General features: G+C 42.5%; 3 protein-coding genes and 1 pseudogene across 3 annotated transcripts; all 4 read right to left on the bottom strand.

Moving 5' to 3' along the window:
- Positions 1 to 45: 45 nt before the first annotated feature.
- On the bottom strand, positions 46 to 3,081 carry LOC145136421 (uncharacterized; the record flags this gene model as incomplete). Its single annotated transcript, XM_079070542.1, has 1 exon — positions 46 to 3,081. A coding segment is annotated over one exon (951 nt), but the record flags the coding sequence as incomplete, so codon positions are not given.
- Positions 3,034 to 7,067, bottom strand: LOC145136420 (uncharacterized). The gene has a single exon (XM_079070541.1). It carries the CDS (start codon positions 7,016 to 7,018, stop codon positions 6,269 to 6,271), a length of 750 nt encoding a protein of 249 aa, XP_078926667.1. The 5' UTR covers positions 7,019 to 7,067; the 3' UTR covers positions 3,034 to 6,268.
- A 2,195-nt stretch (positions 7,068 to 9,262) lies between these two features.
- Positions 9,263 to 11,183, bottom strand: LOC145136419 (uncharacterized). The gene has a single exon (XM_079070540.1). The coding sequence runs from the start codon at positions 11,149 to 11,151 to the stop codon at positions 9,457 to 9,459; it is 1,695 nt and encodes a 564-aa protein (XP_078926666.1). The 5' UTR covers positions 11,152 to 11,183; the 3' UTR covers positions 9,263 to 9,456.
- Positions 11,184 to 13,421: 2,238 nt separating this feature from the next.
- LOC145139291 (uncharacterized) lies at positions 13,422 to 15,172 on the bottom strand (annotated as a pseudogene).
- Positions 15,173 to 16,776: the final 1,604 nt, after the last annotated feature.

Raw genomic sequence — 16,776 nt, 5'->3', positions numbered from 1 at the left:
ATACATATATGAAAGAGGTTTACATTGTTTTAATACATAGTTTTGTTCATATCAAAAGCAAAATAGAAAGACGCGACTCTAACACTTCGACTTCTCCGAGCTCCTGAAAGTACCTGTTTACTAATTCCCTGAGAATACAAGCAGTTTTGATAGAGTATCCGCATAAGGTTGGTGAGTTCATAAGCATTTTGGTTTTGGTGGAAAATGTTCTTTGAATCCTTTTGAAAAGTGTTCCTCAAGAAAATCCTATATTTTCTTATGAAAAACGGTTTTGAAAGAGTGTCCATTAGTAGAAAATAAACCATCAGTTTTAGAAATGCCGGTGTTATCTTGGGAAAATCCTATATTTTCCCTAAAAACAGGTTATCCGTACTAGAGGTAGAGATGTAAGTTTTGAAAACCCATGATTACTATCGGTATATACATGAAAGTAGTTTTATTAATCAAAATAAAACAAGTGAGGAGTAGAGTCCGTAAACAAGGTAAGTTTATACTTATTTGCGAGTCGTATAACCATACTTGATATGACCGAGAGACCTTTATAACGTTCTTCAGGCGTTAAGCTAAATGACATTTGTTCACCACAGGCGTGCCCGCCTAACTGTAGCTAGCAGTTCTGGTGTGGGATTGTCAGTCCCGAATAGATCTATTCACAAATCTCACGCTCTCCCTCCAGGAGACTATGGTTATACTAAAAGGATTTATCACTATACACCTAAGGGTACAGTATTGAAGTAGCGCCTCACAATTTTGTATAATCTAGTTTACTAGCGAGAAATCAGTATAAAACAGTAAGTATCCTTGAATAAATGTACTTTATACTCCTGAGAAAGCATATAACATAAACTAAATCTGCCATAGTTTATATATATTCATTTATGAAATCTGATTAAGTAGAGACTGCCTAGAGGGTTATCCCAAACTATACCCATTATAGTTTATTAGAGTTGATATGGAAAATGCTTTGTAAAAACCTTTCTGAAGACTATGAAGTTGGATTTCCAAAATAGAAGTTTTCCCTTATGCTCAACATATTACAAAAAGAGATAAAATATCCGAATATGTTTTAAACGTGGAAATCGTTGGACTGCATTAATAAGTTTATAACTTAACAAAATACTTTGAGTTTGGCTTGTATTCCCCCTGAAAACATTAAAAACACGGAAAATGTAGGGGTATGAACTCACCGTTTGACGTAGGATCTGGGTGTATGATCGGTTACGAATGCTGAGTGTCAACCGATGTTTCGTACGCAAGTGGATCCTATTAACATGTGATAACACATATGTGTGTTAGAATTAGGGTGTTTCATGGCCAAACATGACGGGAAACCACCGTAAAGACTTGGAAATGCTTGTCGGGACCCTATATGATCAAACAAGGGAGGTGTACGGCCAAAAGGGTGTGTGTGCGGCCAGGGTGTGCGGTTAGCATGTGTATGCGGTCGCACACAGGAGTGTGCGGCCGTACAGAGGGTGTGTGCGGCCGTACACTCCTCATTTGTGCCCGAAATGTTGATTTTGAGGTGTTCTTATGCTAATACCAAGTCCTACTAGTGAATGAAGGCCAAACTCTTCACTTTGGAGAGCTTTAAGGTGTGTACGGCCACCTTATGAAGGTGTGCGGACGTACACCTTCATGTGATGAAGAACATGATGAACTTTGATGGTTAAGGGCTTTGATCAATGGGTCCTTCATGTATGATAAGCTAGGTGATGGAAAACTCACGTTTTTGAGGCCTTGAGAGCGTTCTTGGATGAAGTTTTTAGAGAGAGAAAGTAGAGAGAGAAAGTAGAGTGCAGCCAAATGAAAGGAATGAGTGAAGGGGTCGCCCTATATAAATAGGGATGAGTGTGCGGCTGGAGGATGGGTGTGCGGCCACACACTCGTGTGTGCGGCCATACACTCGGGTGTGCGGCCACACACTCATGTGTGCGGCCATACACTCGGGTGTGCGGCCACACACTCATGTGTGCGGCCACACACTCCTTTTGATGGACTGTTTGGCCTATTTGCAACCCTAAATCTTAAACCAACCCATCCCTAATTCAAACTTTGGTTGTACTCAAGGCTTTAAATGCTTAAATGAGCCCTTAATCAGTGCTAGGAGTTAACAGAAATGAGTTTAACTTAGATTAACTGACTAGATGTACCAGGTAGAAGTTTTCGGGTTGTCACAGGAGGTGATGGTGATGGTGGAGGAGGATATTTGTATACATAAGGCGGGGTAAGTGAAGGTGAAGGTGGTGGGCGGGATTTGTATATGTATGGAGGAGGAGGCGATGGTGATGGTGGAGGAGGAGATTTGTATACATAAGGTGGGGGAGGTGAACGTGAAGGTGGTGGTGGAGACTTGTAGATGTAAGGAGGAGGCGGTGAAGGTGATGGTGGTGGAGGTGACTTGTAAACATAAGGTGAGGGAGGTGAGGGTGAAGGTGGCGGTGGCGACTTGTAAAAGTAAGGTGGAGGCGGTGATGGTGACGGTGGGGGAGGGGGAGGTGACTTGTAAACATAAGGAGGATGTGGTGAAGGTGAAGGTGGCGATGGGGATTTGTAAATGTATGGAGGAGGAGGGGATGGTGATGGTGGGGGAGGAGATTTGTATACATAAGGTGGTGGAGTGGAAGGTAAAGGTGGTGGTGGTGACTTGTACATGTAAGGAGGAGGAGGTGATGGTGATGGTGGAGGAAGAGATTTGTATACATAAGGTGGGGGAGGTGAGGGTGAAGGTGGTGGTGGCGACTTGTAAATGTATGGTGGAGGCGGTGATGGTAACAGTGGTGGAGGTGACTTGTAAACATAAGGAGGATGCGGTGAAGGTGAAGGTGGCGGTGGTGATTTGTAAATGTAGAGTGGAGGTGGCGATATTGATGGTGGGGGAGGAGATTTGTATACATAAGGTGGGGGAGGTGAGGGTGAAGGTGGTGGTGGCGACTTGTAGATGTAAGGAGGCGGCGGTGATGGAGATGGTGGTGGAGTTGACTTGGAAACATAAGGAGGAGGCGGTGAAAGTGAAGGTGGCGGTGGGGATTTATAGATGTACTGTAACGACCCGATTCTCGAATACCAATTTATGGTTATAAATTCTCATGAATTCAAGATCTACTCGACAAGTTGGTTGCCTGACTCGTCGAGTAGCAGCGGGTTTGGGCCACGTGTTTAAGTGACCAACTCGCCGAGTCGGTAGAGTGACTCGACGAGTTGGAGCTGGAGGGTGAAACCCTAATTTCCGGGGTTTGGCACCCTATTTAAGGGATCATTAGCCTCCCTTAGTCTCTTTGCAGCCTCTTGAGAGTCCAGAAAACCCTATTTCGTGAGAGAGCTTCATTTGAGTGTGTTTTTGAGCTTTGGAAGGTGGAACTTGTGAAGGGAGCTTGAAGGTCAAGTAACTAGCAGCAAGGGACTCGTGTGGATCTGCAAAATCTATCTCAGTTAGTTTCATTTGAGGTATCAATTCATGATCTTGGCCTCATTCCTTTCTAGATCTACTTGGATGAAATTAGGGCTTCTTGGTTTGGTTATGAAGCTATTTTTGGGTATGAGCTTAGATCTGAAGTTATAACTTAAGATCTGAACTCTCTTTGATTTGTAAGTCCATAAAGCTATCAGCTTTGGCAAGTATGAACCCCTCCTTAAGTGTAAAACCCCATTTCAAGCTTGGATTTGGCATTTTGAGTCATTAGAGCCTTGCATGCACGTAAAGTTTGCAACTTTACGTGATAAGCATGCCTTGGGAACTTGGATCTGCAGTATGGAGCCTTGGCATGGCTTAAAAAGCATCTGTATGGATGAAGGACTGAAAGGACTCGGCGAGTCGCATGGTACACTCGGCGAGTCATATGAAGATGGTCTTGAACTCGACGAGTTGGATGAACAACTCGGCGAGTCCGATGAAGATTGCCTTGGGCTCGACGGTCGACGTGGCATAAGTATTTGTGAGGTCCGGTTTGCCTTGGGCCTCTTGTATCGGACGGAAAGGATTGATTGTGCGATCTATTGCACTTTTGGGATTGTAGACTATGTCTTGGGAGTAGTTTGTAGCCCGGTTTAGGGCAAAGGTTGTTTCAGCTGCTGCAGTTCAGCTGTGGGCATTTGAGCTGGTAAGTGAGTCAGGGTGCGAACCCTGAAGAGAATTATTTCTAGAGCCCGAGAGCGGAAAGCTTGTTTGGAACACCTTTGGAAAAGGGGTATTATGTGGGAGGCCTGCGGATAGGGTCCCACAGAAGGGCTATTCAGCATTGTCAGGATTCAGTGGTTAGAAACCGTTAGTGATTGACGAACTAAAGCGCCAAGAGAAGTAACTCGTTGTCGTGGTATTAGTTGGAGCATCTATCTTGTGGTCTTCAGGACGTGAGTGTGGGGTCATTCAAGCATTAGTGGCTATCGGTTTCACTGGGATTCAGGAAGTGGTCATCTGGTTCTTAGAAGTGTGTGATCAATTGGGACTAACTAGTAATGGAGCACTAGTGGGCAAGAGTTGGTTGTCATCGGATCGATCATTGAGAAGTGAAAAGGATTGGGAATCCTCAAATCTTCATGTATTATGAAGGCTTAGTCGAATCTAAGTGGGGGAGAGTTACCCCGGGATGCAGAGCAGGAGAGGTTTTGAAACGGGGATAAGTTTCACAACCCGACAGGAAGAATGGAGGCCCTAGTGGCTGCTTGGTTTGAGGGTTGTGTTGATTGGGGGTTCGGCAAAACTCCCCAACATAAGAACACGTCTTCTGGGTGCTTGATAGCAGAAGTTGGGGAACCAGGTTGGAATTCTAGTCAAGAATCGAGTTCAGTTCGAGTATTCGGTCGAGGGGGTGCTCGACTCTGAGGATTTTTGGATTGATAGATTGAGGGTTTTGTTAGCTGCCAGGGCTCGGCAGTACATTCAACACGGGTGTGCGGGTTATTTAGCGTATGTGGTAGAACACGCGGATCAGGGATCAGACCACAGAATTCCGAGAGGGTGGACGATCGACATGAGGCCTAGGGTTAGGCTGGGGATATAGTCCACAGAGTAGATCAGGAGTTTGAAGCCCCAAGTGGGTGAGAATAGGATGCATGGGAGAGAGCATCAAGATGGGTGGTCCAGGGAGATGCTCAACAGTTTAGAGCGGTCCGGATAGACTAAAGGCCAGTGGGGCGTACCAGTCAGACCGAAGGCTTGGAGAACGGTCCAGACAGGCTGAAGGCCCAGAGAGGCGGTCCAGACATGCTGAAGGTTCTGAGAGTGGTCTAGATAGACTGAAGGCCTGGTAGGGCGGTCCAGTCATGCTGAAGACTCTGTATATGTTTGTAGATCTATGTCCGATGTATTTTGGTTAATCGGAAGTTATTATCAGTGGTCGGACGGAGTTCAAAGGATCTTGGTGATCTCATCAGTTCGGAGTGTCTCCGAGGTTTCATCTTCTTGGATCGGGTAATACTCCAGTTGGGGACTGAGAGTGGATCTGAATGGGTATTTGTAAGTTTTGGGAAGGTTTGGGATTAGAATATCCTGTCATTCAGGTTTTGGGAACCGGGTTAGATCTTTCTTATGATCGTCTATGATATTTGGATAGGGTTGAGGCGGTCCTGCTCTATGCAGTAGGCCAAGATACCCGGTGCGGGCCGACTGTAAGTCGTAGGCACGGAGGCTTGAAGGGAGCGGTAGGGTTGAGGCGGTAGGCCAACGAACCCTGATAATTTCAACTCAATAGTTGAATTGATTAGACATGTTGGTATTCTAACCCGAGGGGGGGGGGTGATATGAGTGTCGTACTGGTTGGCTGGTAGTGGTAGGTATGTTGATGATGATTTGAGTTATTGTGATGTGTCTTGGGATTCATGTGTGGTAGTAGTTTTTGTATCGTTATGTTGTTCGTTGATGAGAGGAGAGTCGATTAGGCCCTTCGAGTGGCGGAGGAAAGTGGATATCTGCAGGATCAGAGTGTTGGGCAACTGAAGTGACGACAGTAGTGTCGATCGGTCATCGGGAGCATTCCAGTCATGAGCTGAGGGCCGGGGATGGCATACCAGACTCATGCTGTGGGCTCAGAGGCAATCCAGACCTATGCTGAGGACCGCGTAAGGGTATTCCAGTCATAGGCTGTGGGCATAGAGATTGTGTTGGTTATGTCTGTTGTAGGAGCGCGTTCGGATTGGATGTATTGTTGAAGATTAGGGGGAGTTGCACTCGGTTGTGACGAATCTGAAGATGGTGGATGAGACGCAAGGATAGATCCTTGGATCTCAAGTTATGAGTAGACCCGAGTTATGTTCATGGAGGTATTCCGATCTAGGGTATTCCATCATGAGGATGACCGGACCCTATGATTGACCTGATTTGATATGTTTGGTATCCCAACCCGAGGGTTGATTGGGCCAAACATGTAAGAGATACGAGGGTATTCCATCCTGGGGATGATTGGAGCCGTCGTAGGCTCGCCTGGTATTCCAGCCCGAGGCTGATTGGGGCCAGGCATGAGTGTTCATATTCGTTAGTGGATTGATTATGTATGATATTCGGAGAGCTGAAGGATGCACGAAGGAGGAGGCGGTGACAGTGAAGGTGGCGGTGGGGATTTATAGATGTACGAGAAGGAGGAGCCAATGGTGATGGTGGTGGAGGAGATTTGTAGATATAGGGAGTACGAGGAGATGGTGGTGGTGATTTATAAATATATGGAGGTGGTGGTGACCTAGACGGTGGTGGCGGCGACTTGTAGTAGTATGGATGGGGAGGAGGCGATTTTTTTGGTGGTGGTGGTGACTTGTAGTAGTAGGAAGGTGGTGGCGATTTAGTTGGTGGTGGGGGAGATTTGTAATAATATGGTGGCGGTGGTGATTTTACCGGTGGTGGAGGTGACTTGTAATAATATGGTGGAGGTGATTTGACTGGCGGCGGTGGTGACTTGTAATCATAGCTCGGTGGTGGTGGTGATGCATAAACATAATGATCATCATGATCTGCGAGGACTAGAGTTGCCAACACACATATTGCAAAAGCAAAGAGTAATCGAGGCCAAGCCATGGCCATCTCTATCATCTATTGTGTAGTTGAGATATAAGATAAATGATTTGGATATGTTGTGCAATGTATAGACTCCCTTTTATAGTTTCAATTCCATCAGATTGCATAGTATTAAATTCGGAAAATGAAGTTGGATACTTGGGACTTGGGAGTCACTAACATATTGTTCATGTAGGCCAAGAATTGGTCAAATATTATTTGACATTTTCAACAACAACCTTTATAAACAATCTTATAAAAGTCAAATGCATTATTTACATCTCATATTGTTAATTGTTTGTCGATGTCAGACAGAATACCGAATTAATCAAAGTTATAAACCATATATGGGTGTGTAACCAGCAAAAGAAATTGTTAGAATTCATATATCTTATCATAAAACTAGGACAACTAGAATTCAGACATATGACGTAAAAATAATGAATTTAAATAATTTATTCAGCAGGTTCAATGCATGATCAATACTTGAGCAACCGAATATTGTTATGTTAAAAACCCAATTGGTTTGTTAAAAACACAAGTGTGCAGATTTAAGAGAACTTTGCATCTTTGCTTTTGCAATCACATATATATTTAATTGGGATAATCCCAAAAGGAACCTGGAATGGGGGGCTTTAAGTTTCTAACCCACATTTTTAACATTTTCAAAAATGACCACAACAAAATTCTTTATTACTCGATTGTGAGTGTCCATATTTCTATTCTTTTTTCTCTAAGCTGTCGGTACTGAGATGTTATCTTTATAAAATATATTTCCTTAATCCTTTCCTCTAAATCTTATATCTCTCCTCTCATCTGAACCTAGCCGCAGACCACATTATTCTCTTGTTCCGATCACCTTCTCTCTCGGCTTCTTCCTCATGGCTTCTCCTAGCAATACAGAAAAACACTATCTGATGACAAACATCAAACTGTACATCATGCTAATTCGGGATCCAGAGCGTTTTAACTAGGACACCTGTAGGGAGGTATTTGAATCTCGCTGCACTGGCTATGGAGCCATCTCCCTTTCTCTACTTCAGGTGATCCTAAAAATAAAAGAATGCAACAGCTCGACATGTCGGGCAAAACCTAGAGACCTTGTTTCGCGATAACAATGATGCGAAGGCTATATATTCAACTCTACAACCAGCTTCACAACATCACAAATGGTGGTTGCTCTATATCCGTACTATTACTTCCTCTTGTAAATTGCTTAAACGGGCAGGTCTTCACGAACTGCCTTCGCTATTACCTTCTAAAGTCAGAAACGATGAAGACAATTACTAGGGAAGCACTTCCAATTCGACGTATATCTTCCACACATGCTATCTGTAAAATTACACGTAACTTGCTGTGCTTGTTTTTGTACACATTTCAGAATCATGAATGTATTCAAGAAGATAACCATTCCATTAAAAATAATCATATTGTGACTAGTTTATAAACTATGTCCGGTTTATAAAAGTAAAATATCAAATAATATGGTTTAGGAAGGCAATTTGCATATAAAAATAAACTATCATATTGTGATTCATTCTTATACGCACCCTTAACATATGCGTTAGGACCAGATCTATCATTAATCCGTAAAACCGCTTTTATAGTTTCAATTCGTAAAATTGCATAGTATATAATTGGGAAAATTAAGTTGATAATCGGTTGTCATCCGCATATAGTTCATTTATGCCAATGAAGGATCAATGTTATTGACATGTTGAATCCTGTGTCTATGACCGGGAAATAAGTTAATCTGGTGGTGTTTATTTTCAAAACTTATAAATATGACATAAATATTAGAAAATCGTCACGAAAACGGGGTATGAAATAATAAAAAATTTGGGTCATCGGATGGATTGTGTCAACCTTTCTTTATGGTATTATGGACTGCGAGTTAAGGTGTATACATATTAGAGAAAACCAAAGCCTCGAAACGAAGGAATTTGATGTGTATATATAGCCGTATTTACTCCAAAATGAATAAATATCACAAATGTTATGAGATTTTTTTAGCTTGTTCTCGACAGTTGCGAATGTTCAACATAAACAACAATATCGGTCATTCTTGAAACAATCACCAGATCCCATTGTTGAACTACCAACTCAAAGAACCCTAATAAACTAATAAATTACAACTTTTTGTAAACCGACACGTGAATCTTCAACCTACTGGCAACTTTCCTTATTGTACTTGTAATACCATTTCGTTGACTAATGCATGACTCGAGCACTTGGAATATAAATTATATACGAAAAGCATAAACACGACAACATGATAAATAAACAAAACCGATATACATAACTAAAGTATTGAATAATATTTTTGAGATGTAAATTATAACACAAAGTAATAAACGTTTGCAACAAATAAATAAGAAAATGAGGTACCCATAAAAATTGAAATTCACAAGCAGGGTATATAAGAATGTTTAAACAACTTAGTTAGTTAATTGAAAATATGCTTGATATCTTTCTTATACGTAGTATGGTGGAGACTTGTAGATGTAAGGAGGAGGTGGTGAAGGTGAAGGTGGCGGCGGGGATTTGTAAATGTACGGAGGAGGAGGCGATGGTGATGGTGGGGGAGGAGATTTGTATACATAAGGCGGGGGAGGCGAGGGTGAAGGTGGTGGCGGCGACTTGTAGATGTAAGGAGGAGGCGGTGATGGCGACGGTGGCGGAGGTGAGTTGTAAACATAAGGTGGGGGAGGTGAGGGTGAAGGTGGCGGTGGCGATTTGTAAATGTATGGAGGAGGAGGCGATGGTGATGGTGGAGGAGGAGATTTGTATACATAAGGTGGGGGAGGTGAGGGTGAAGGTGGTGGTGGGGATTTATAGATGTACGGAGGAGGAGGTGATGGTGATGGTGGAGGAGGAGATTTGTATACATAAGGCGGGGGAGGTGAGGGTGAAAGTGGTGGTGGGGATTTATAGATGTATGGAGGAGGAGGCGATGGTGATGGTGGAGGAGGAGATTTGTATACATAAGGTGGGGGAGGTGAAGGTGAAGGTGGTGGTGGAGACTTGTAGATGTAAGGAGGAGGCGGTGAAGGTGATGGTGGTGGAGGTGACTTGTAAACATAAGGCGGAGGAGGTGAGGGTAAAGGTGGTGGTGGCGACTTGTAAAAGTAAGGTGGAGGCGGTGATGGTGACGGTGGGGGAGGTGACTTGTAAACATAAGGAGGAGGTGGTGAAGGTGAAGGTGGCGGTGGGGATTTGTAAATGTATGGAGGAGGAGACGATGGTGATGGTGGGGGAGGAGATTTGTATACATAATGTGGTGGAGGGGAAGGTGAAGGTGGTGGTGGCGACTTGTACATGTATGGAGGAGGAGGTGATGGTGATGGCGGAGGAGGAGATTTGTATACATAAGGTGGGGGAGGTGAGGGTGAAGGTGGTGGTGGCGACTTGTAAATGTATGGTGGAGGCGATGACGGTGACGGTGGTGGAGGTGACTTGTAAACATAAGGAGGAGGTGGTGAAAGTGAAGGTGGCGGTGGTGATTTGTAAATGTACGGTGGAGGAGGCGATGGTGACGGTAGGGGAGGAGATTTGTATACATAAGGTGGGGGAGGTGAGGGTGAAGGTGGTGGTGGCGACTTGTAGATGTAAGGAGGCGGCGGTGATGGAGATGGTGGTGGAGGTGACTTGGAAACATAAGGAGGAGGCGGTGAAAGTGAAGGTGGCGGTGGGGATTTATAGTTGTACGGAGGAGGGGGAGCCAATGGTGATGGTGGTGGAGGAGATTTGTAGATATAGGGAGTACGAGGAGATGGTGGTGGTGGTGGTGGTGATTTATAAATATGTGGAGGTGGTGGTGACCTAGACGGTGGTGGCGGCGACTTGTAGTAGTATGGATGGGGAGGAGGCGATTTTGTTGGTGGTGGTGGTGACTTGTAGTAGTAGGAAGGTGGTGGCGATTTAGTTGGTGGTGGGGGAGATTTGTAATAATATGGTGGCGGTGGTGATTTTACCGGTGGTGAAGGTGACTTGTAATAATATGGTGGATGTGATTTGACTGGCGGCGGTGGTGACTTGTAATCATAGCTCGGTGGTGGTGGTGATGCATAAACATAATGATCATCATGATCTGCGAGGATTAGAGTTGCCAACGCACATATTGCAAAAGCAAAGAGTAATCGAGGCCAAGCCATGGCCATCTCTATCATCTATTGTGTAGTTGAGATATAAGATAAATGATTTGGATATGTTGTGCAATGTATAGACCCCCTTTTATAGTTTCAATTCCATCAGATTGCATAGTATTAAATTCGGAAAAAGAAGTTGGATACTTGGGACTTGGGAGTCACTAACATATTGTTCATGTAGGCCAAGAATTGGTCAAATATTATTTGACATTTTCAACAACAACCTTTATAAACAATCTTATAAAAGTCAAATGCATTATTTACATCTCATATTGTTAATTGTTTGTCGATGTCAGACAGAATACCGAATTAATCAAAGTTATAAATCATATATGGGTGTGTAACCAGCAAAAGAAATTGTTAGAATTCATATACCTTATCATAAAACTAGGACAACTAGAATCCAGACATATGACGTAAAAATAATGAATTTAAATAATTTATTCAGCAGGTTCAATGCATGATCAATACTTGAGCAACCGAATATTGTTATGTTAAAAACCCAATTGGTTTGTTAAAAACACAAGTGTGCAGATTTAAGAGAACTTTGCATCTTTGCGTTTGCAATCACATATTTTATTGGGATAATCACAAAAGGAACCTGGAATGGGGGGCTTTAAGTTTCTAACCCACATTTTTAACATTTTCCAAAATGACCACAACAAAATTCTTTATTACTCGATTGTGAGTGTCCATATTTCTATTCTTTTTTCTCTAAGCTGTCGGTACTGAGATGTTATCTTTATAAAATATATTTCCTTAATCCTCTGCTCTAAATCTTATATCTCTCCTCTCATTGAACCTAGCCGCAGACCACATTATTCTCTTCTTCCGATCACCTTCTATCTCGGCTTCTTCCTCATGGCTTCTCCTAGCAATACAGAAAAACACTATCTGATGACAAACATCAAACTGTACATCATGCTAATTCGGGATCCAGAGCGTTTTAACTAGGACACCTGTAGGGAGGTATTTGAATCTCGCTGCACTGGCTATGGAGCCATCTCCCTTTCTCTACTTCAGGTGATCCTAAAAATAAAAGAATGCAACAGCTCGACATCTCGGGCAAAACCTAGAGACCTTGTTTCGCGATAACAATGATGCGAAGGCTATATATTCAACTCTACAACCAGCTTCACAACATCACAAATGGTGGTTGCTCTATATCCGTACTATTACTTCCTCTTGTAAATTGCTTAAACGGGCAGGTCTTCACGAACTGCCTTCGCTATTACCTTCTAAAGTCAGAAACGATGAAGACAGTTACTAGGGAAGCACTTCCAATTCGACGTATATCTTCCACACATGCTATCTGTAAAATTACACGTAACTCGCTGTGCTTGTTTTTGTACACATTTCAGAATCATGAATGTATTCAAGAAGATAACCATTCCATTAAAAATAATCATATTGTGACTAGTTTATAAACTATGTCCGGTTTATAAAAGTAAAATATCAAATAATATGGTTTAGGAAGGCAATTTGCATATAAAAATAAACTATCATATTGTGATTCATTCTTATACGCACCCTTAACATATGCGTTAGGACCAGATCTATCATTAATCCGTAAAACCGCTTTTATAGTTTCAATTCGTAAAATTGCATAGTATATAATTGGGAAAATTAAGTTGATAATCGGTTGTCATCCGCATATAGTTCATTTATGCCAATGAAGGATCAATGTTATTGACATGTTGAATCCTGTGTCTATGACCGGGAAATAAGTTAATCTGGTGGTGTTTATTTTCAAAACTTATAAATATGACATAAATATTAGAAAATCGTCACGAAAACGGGGTATGAAATAATAAAAAGTTTGGGTTATCAGATGGATTGTGTCAACCTTTCTTTATGGTATTATGGACTGCGAGTTAAGGTGTATACATATTAGAGAAAACCAAAGCCTCGAAACGAAGGAATTTGATGTGTATATATAGCCGTATTTACTCCAAAATGAATAAATATCACAAATTTTATGAGATTTTTTTTAGGTTGCTCTCGACAGTTGCGAATGTTCAACATAAACAACAATGTCGGTCTTTCTTGAAACAATCACCGGATCGTATTGTTGAACTACCAACTCAAAGAACCCTAATGAACTAATAAATTACAACTTTTTGTAAACCGACACGTGAATCTTCAACCTACTCGCAACTTTCCTTATTGTACTTGTAATACCATTTCGTTGACTAATGCATGACTCGAGCACTTGGAATATAAATTATATACGAAAAGCATAAACACGTCAACATGATAAATAAACAAAACCGATATACATAACAAAAGTATTGAATAATATTTTTGAGATGTAAATTATAACACAAAGTAATAAACGTTTGCAACAAATAAATAAGAAAATGAGGTACCCATAAACATTGAAATTCACAAGCAGGGTATATAAGAATGTTTAAACAACTTAGTTAGTTAATTGAAAATATGCTTGATATGTTTCTTATACGTAGTATGGTGGAGACTTGTAGATGTAAGGAGGAGGTGGTGAAGGTGAAGGTGGCGGCGGGGATTTGTAAATGTACGGAGGAGGAGGCGATGGTGATGGTGGGGGAGGAGATTTGTATACATAAGGCGGGGGAGGCGAGGGTGAAGGTTGTGGCGGCGACTTGTAGATGTAAGGAGGAGGCGGTGATGGCGACGGTGGCGGAGGTGAGTTGTAAACATAAGGTGGGGGAGGTGAGGGTGAAGGTGGCGGTGGCGATTTGTAAATGTATGGAGGAGGAGGGGATGGTGATGGTGGAGGAGGAGATTTGTATACATAAGGCGGGGGAGGTGAGGGTGAAGGTGGTGGTGGGGATTTATAGATGTATGGAGGAGGAGGCGATGGTGATGGTGGAGGAGGAGATTTGTATACATAAGGTGGGGGAGGTGAAGGTGAAGGTGGTGGTGGAGACTTGTAGATGTAAGGAGGAGGCGGTGAAGGTGATGGTGGTGGAGGTGACTTGTAAACATAAGGCGGGGGAGGTGAGGGTAAAGGTGGCGGTGGCGACTTGTAAAAGTAAGGTGGAGGCGGTGATGGTGACGGTGGGGGAGGTGACTTGTAAATATAAGGAGGAGGTGGTGAAGGTGAAGGTGGCGGTGGGGATTTGTAAATGTATGGAGGAAGAGGCGATGGTGATGGTGGGGGAGGAGATTTGTATACATAAGGTGGTGGAGGGGAAGGTGAAGGTGGTGGTGGCGACTTGTACATGTATGGAGGAGGAGGTGTTGGTGATGGCGGAGGAGGAGATTTGTATACATAAGGTGGGGGAGGTGAGGGTGAAGGTGGTGGTGGCGACTTGTAAATGTATGGTGGAGGCGGTGATGGTGACAGTGGTCGAGGTGACTTGTAAACATAAGGAGGAGGTGGTGAAGGTGAAGGTGGCGGTGGTGATTTGTAAATGTACGGTGGAGGAGGTGATGGTGACGGTGGGGGAGGAGATTTTTATACATAAGGTGAGGGAGGTGAGGGTGAAGGTGGTGGTGGAGACTTGTAGATGTAAGGAGGCGGGGGTGATGCAGATGGTGGTGGAGGTGACTTGGAAACATAAGAAGGAGGCGGTGAAATTGAAGGTGGCGGTGGGGATTTATAGATGTACGGAGGAGGAGGAGCCAATGGTGATGGTGGTGGAGGAGATTTGTAGATATAGGGAGTACGAGGAGATGGTGGTGGTGGTGGTGATTTATAAATATATGGAGGTGGTGGTGACCTAGACGGTGGTGGCGGCGACTTGTAGTAGTATGGATGGGGAGGAGGCGATTTTGTTGGTGGTGGTGGTGACTTGTAGTAGTAGGAAGGTGGTGGCGATTTAGTTGGTGGTGAGGAAGATTTGTAATAATATGGTGGCGGTAGTGATTTTACCGGTGATGGAGGTGACTTGTAATAATATGCTGGAGGTGATTTGACTGGCAGCGGTGGTGACTTGTAATCATAGCTCGGTGGTGGTGGTGATGCATAAACATAATGATCATCATGATCTGCGAGGACTAGAGTTGCCAACACACATATTGCAAAAGCAAAGATTAATCGAGGCCAAGCCATGGCCATCTCTATCATTTATTGTGTAGTTGAGATATAAGATAAATGTGGAAAAGTTGCCTCCAAAATTAGCAAGTGGCAAATAGTTCAGGGGTTATTTCAGTAACTTATCATTTAGTATTCATAGTTTGACTATGAATAGTAATATATATGTGAATTTGAATAATTGGACGGCACATTTTGGACGCCTACAATTTGACTATGAATAGTAATGTAATGTTTGAACGGCGAACTTTTTGGTAAAATGTTAGGCGCCTAACATTACCTAACATTGCCTACAATTGGACGCACGAAGTTGGACGGCATTTTTTTGTTTCATATGATATTCTTTTTGGCTATAAATAGCCTGAGCCAGAGAGATTTAACATAATCATCCAAGTATATATAAAAAAGCATTACATATATTTACTGATACACCACCGTGTATTTTAGCCCTCCCACTCTATTTTGTAATCTCTTTCATAATCCCTGTAAACACTGCAAATTATAGTGAATTGTTTCTCGGCTTCCTCCGCCCGTGGTTTTTTCCCGATTTGGGTTTCCACGTAAATTCCTGTGTCTCTATTCTATTTATTTTATTCGTATTACGTTGTGATTATTACGCTTTGATAATTTTTGATCCCATTCCGCATTGAGCTAATATTATTTAAGTCAATTTGGATCCGTCGTATTATACAACAATTGGTATCAGAGCAGGTTGTGATATTAGCTCGTTGGGATCATTTTATCAAGTAATTAATCATGTCTTCGGTAAAATACGATATTCCACTACTGGATCGTAACACCCGATTTCCGTTGTGGCAAGTAAAGATGAGAGACATTCTCATTCAGATGGATTTACACAAGGCGCTCTTGGGTTTCAATATGATGCCCGATACATGGACCGAAGAAGAAAATGAGATGAAAGATCTGAAGGCTTTATCCCAGATTCGTTTGCACTTGTCAAACGATGTTTTGCAAGATGTTCTAAAAGAAACGTCAGCGGCTTCTTTATGGCTAAAGTTGGAGCAACTGTTGATGACCAAGAGCTTACCAAACAAGTTGCATTTGAAGCAACGGTTGTTCAATCTCAAGATGATTGAAGGAGGCTCTTTAGCTGAACATATATCCACATTTAAAGAGTTAGTAAATAACTTAGAGAATATGGATGTTCAGTATGAAGATGAAGTCTATACAACTTTGGATTCCAAAGAGAAGATGAAGCATATTACTGGTGGTGGTTCAAGTGATGCTAAAGCCGAAGGTTTGAATGCCAGAGGAAGAACAACAGAGAGAAGTAGAACTTCTCAATCTTCCAACAGAACCAGATCCAAGTCAAAAGGCAAACGAAAGTTTTGCAACTATTGTCACAAGAAGGGACATGTGCTTGAAGAATGCTTCAAGTTGAAGAATAAAGAAAAAGAGAAGACGGCAGCAAATGGCAAACAAGCTAGCACTTCGGGTGAAGCCGATGTAGCTGAGGTTGAAGGTATTGGAGAACTTTTGACAGTTTATTCAGATAAACTGGATTCCACTGGTGATTGGATACTCGACTCTGGTTGTACTTTTCATTTGTGTCACAACAAAAGTTGGTTTTACACATTTGAAAAGGTTAACCAGGGCTATGTGTTGAT

This window comes from Lactuca virosa, chromosome 9, assembly GCF_052849685.1.
Source record: "Lactuca virosa cultivar CGN04683 chromosome 9, Lactuca_virosa_CGN04683_v6, whole genome shotgun sequence".
In the NCBI taxonomy this organism is placed as follows: Eukaryota; Viridiplantae; Streptophyta; class Magnoliopsida; order Asterales; family Asteraceae; genus Lactuca; species Lactuca virosa.
This window is presented reverse-complemented; position numbering and strand designations above follow the sequence as displayed.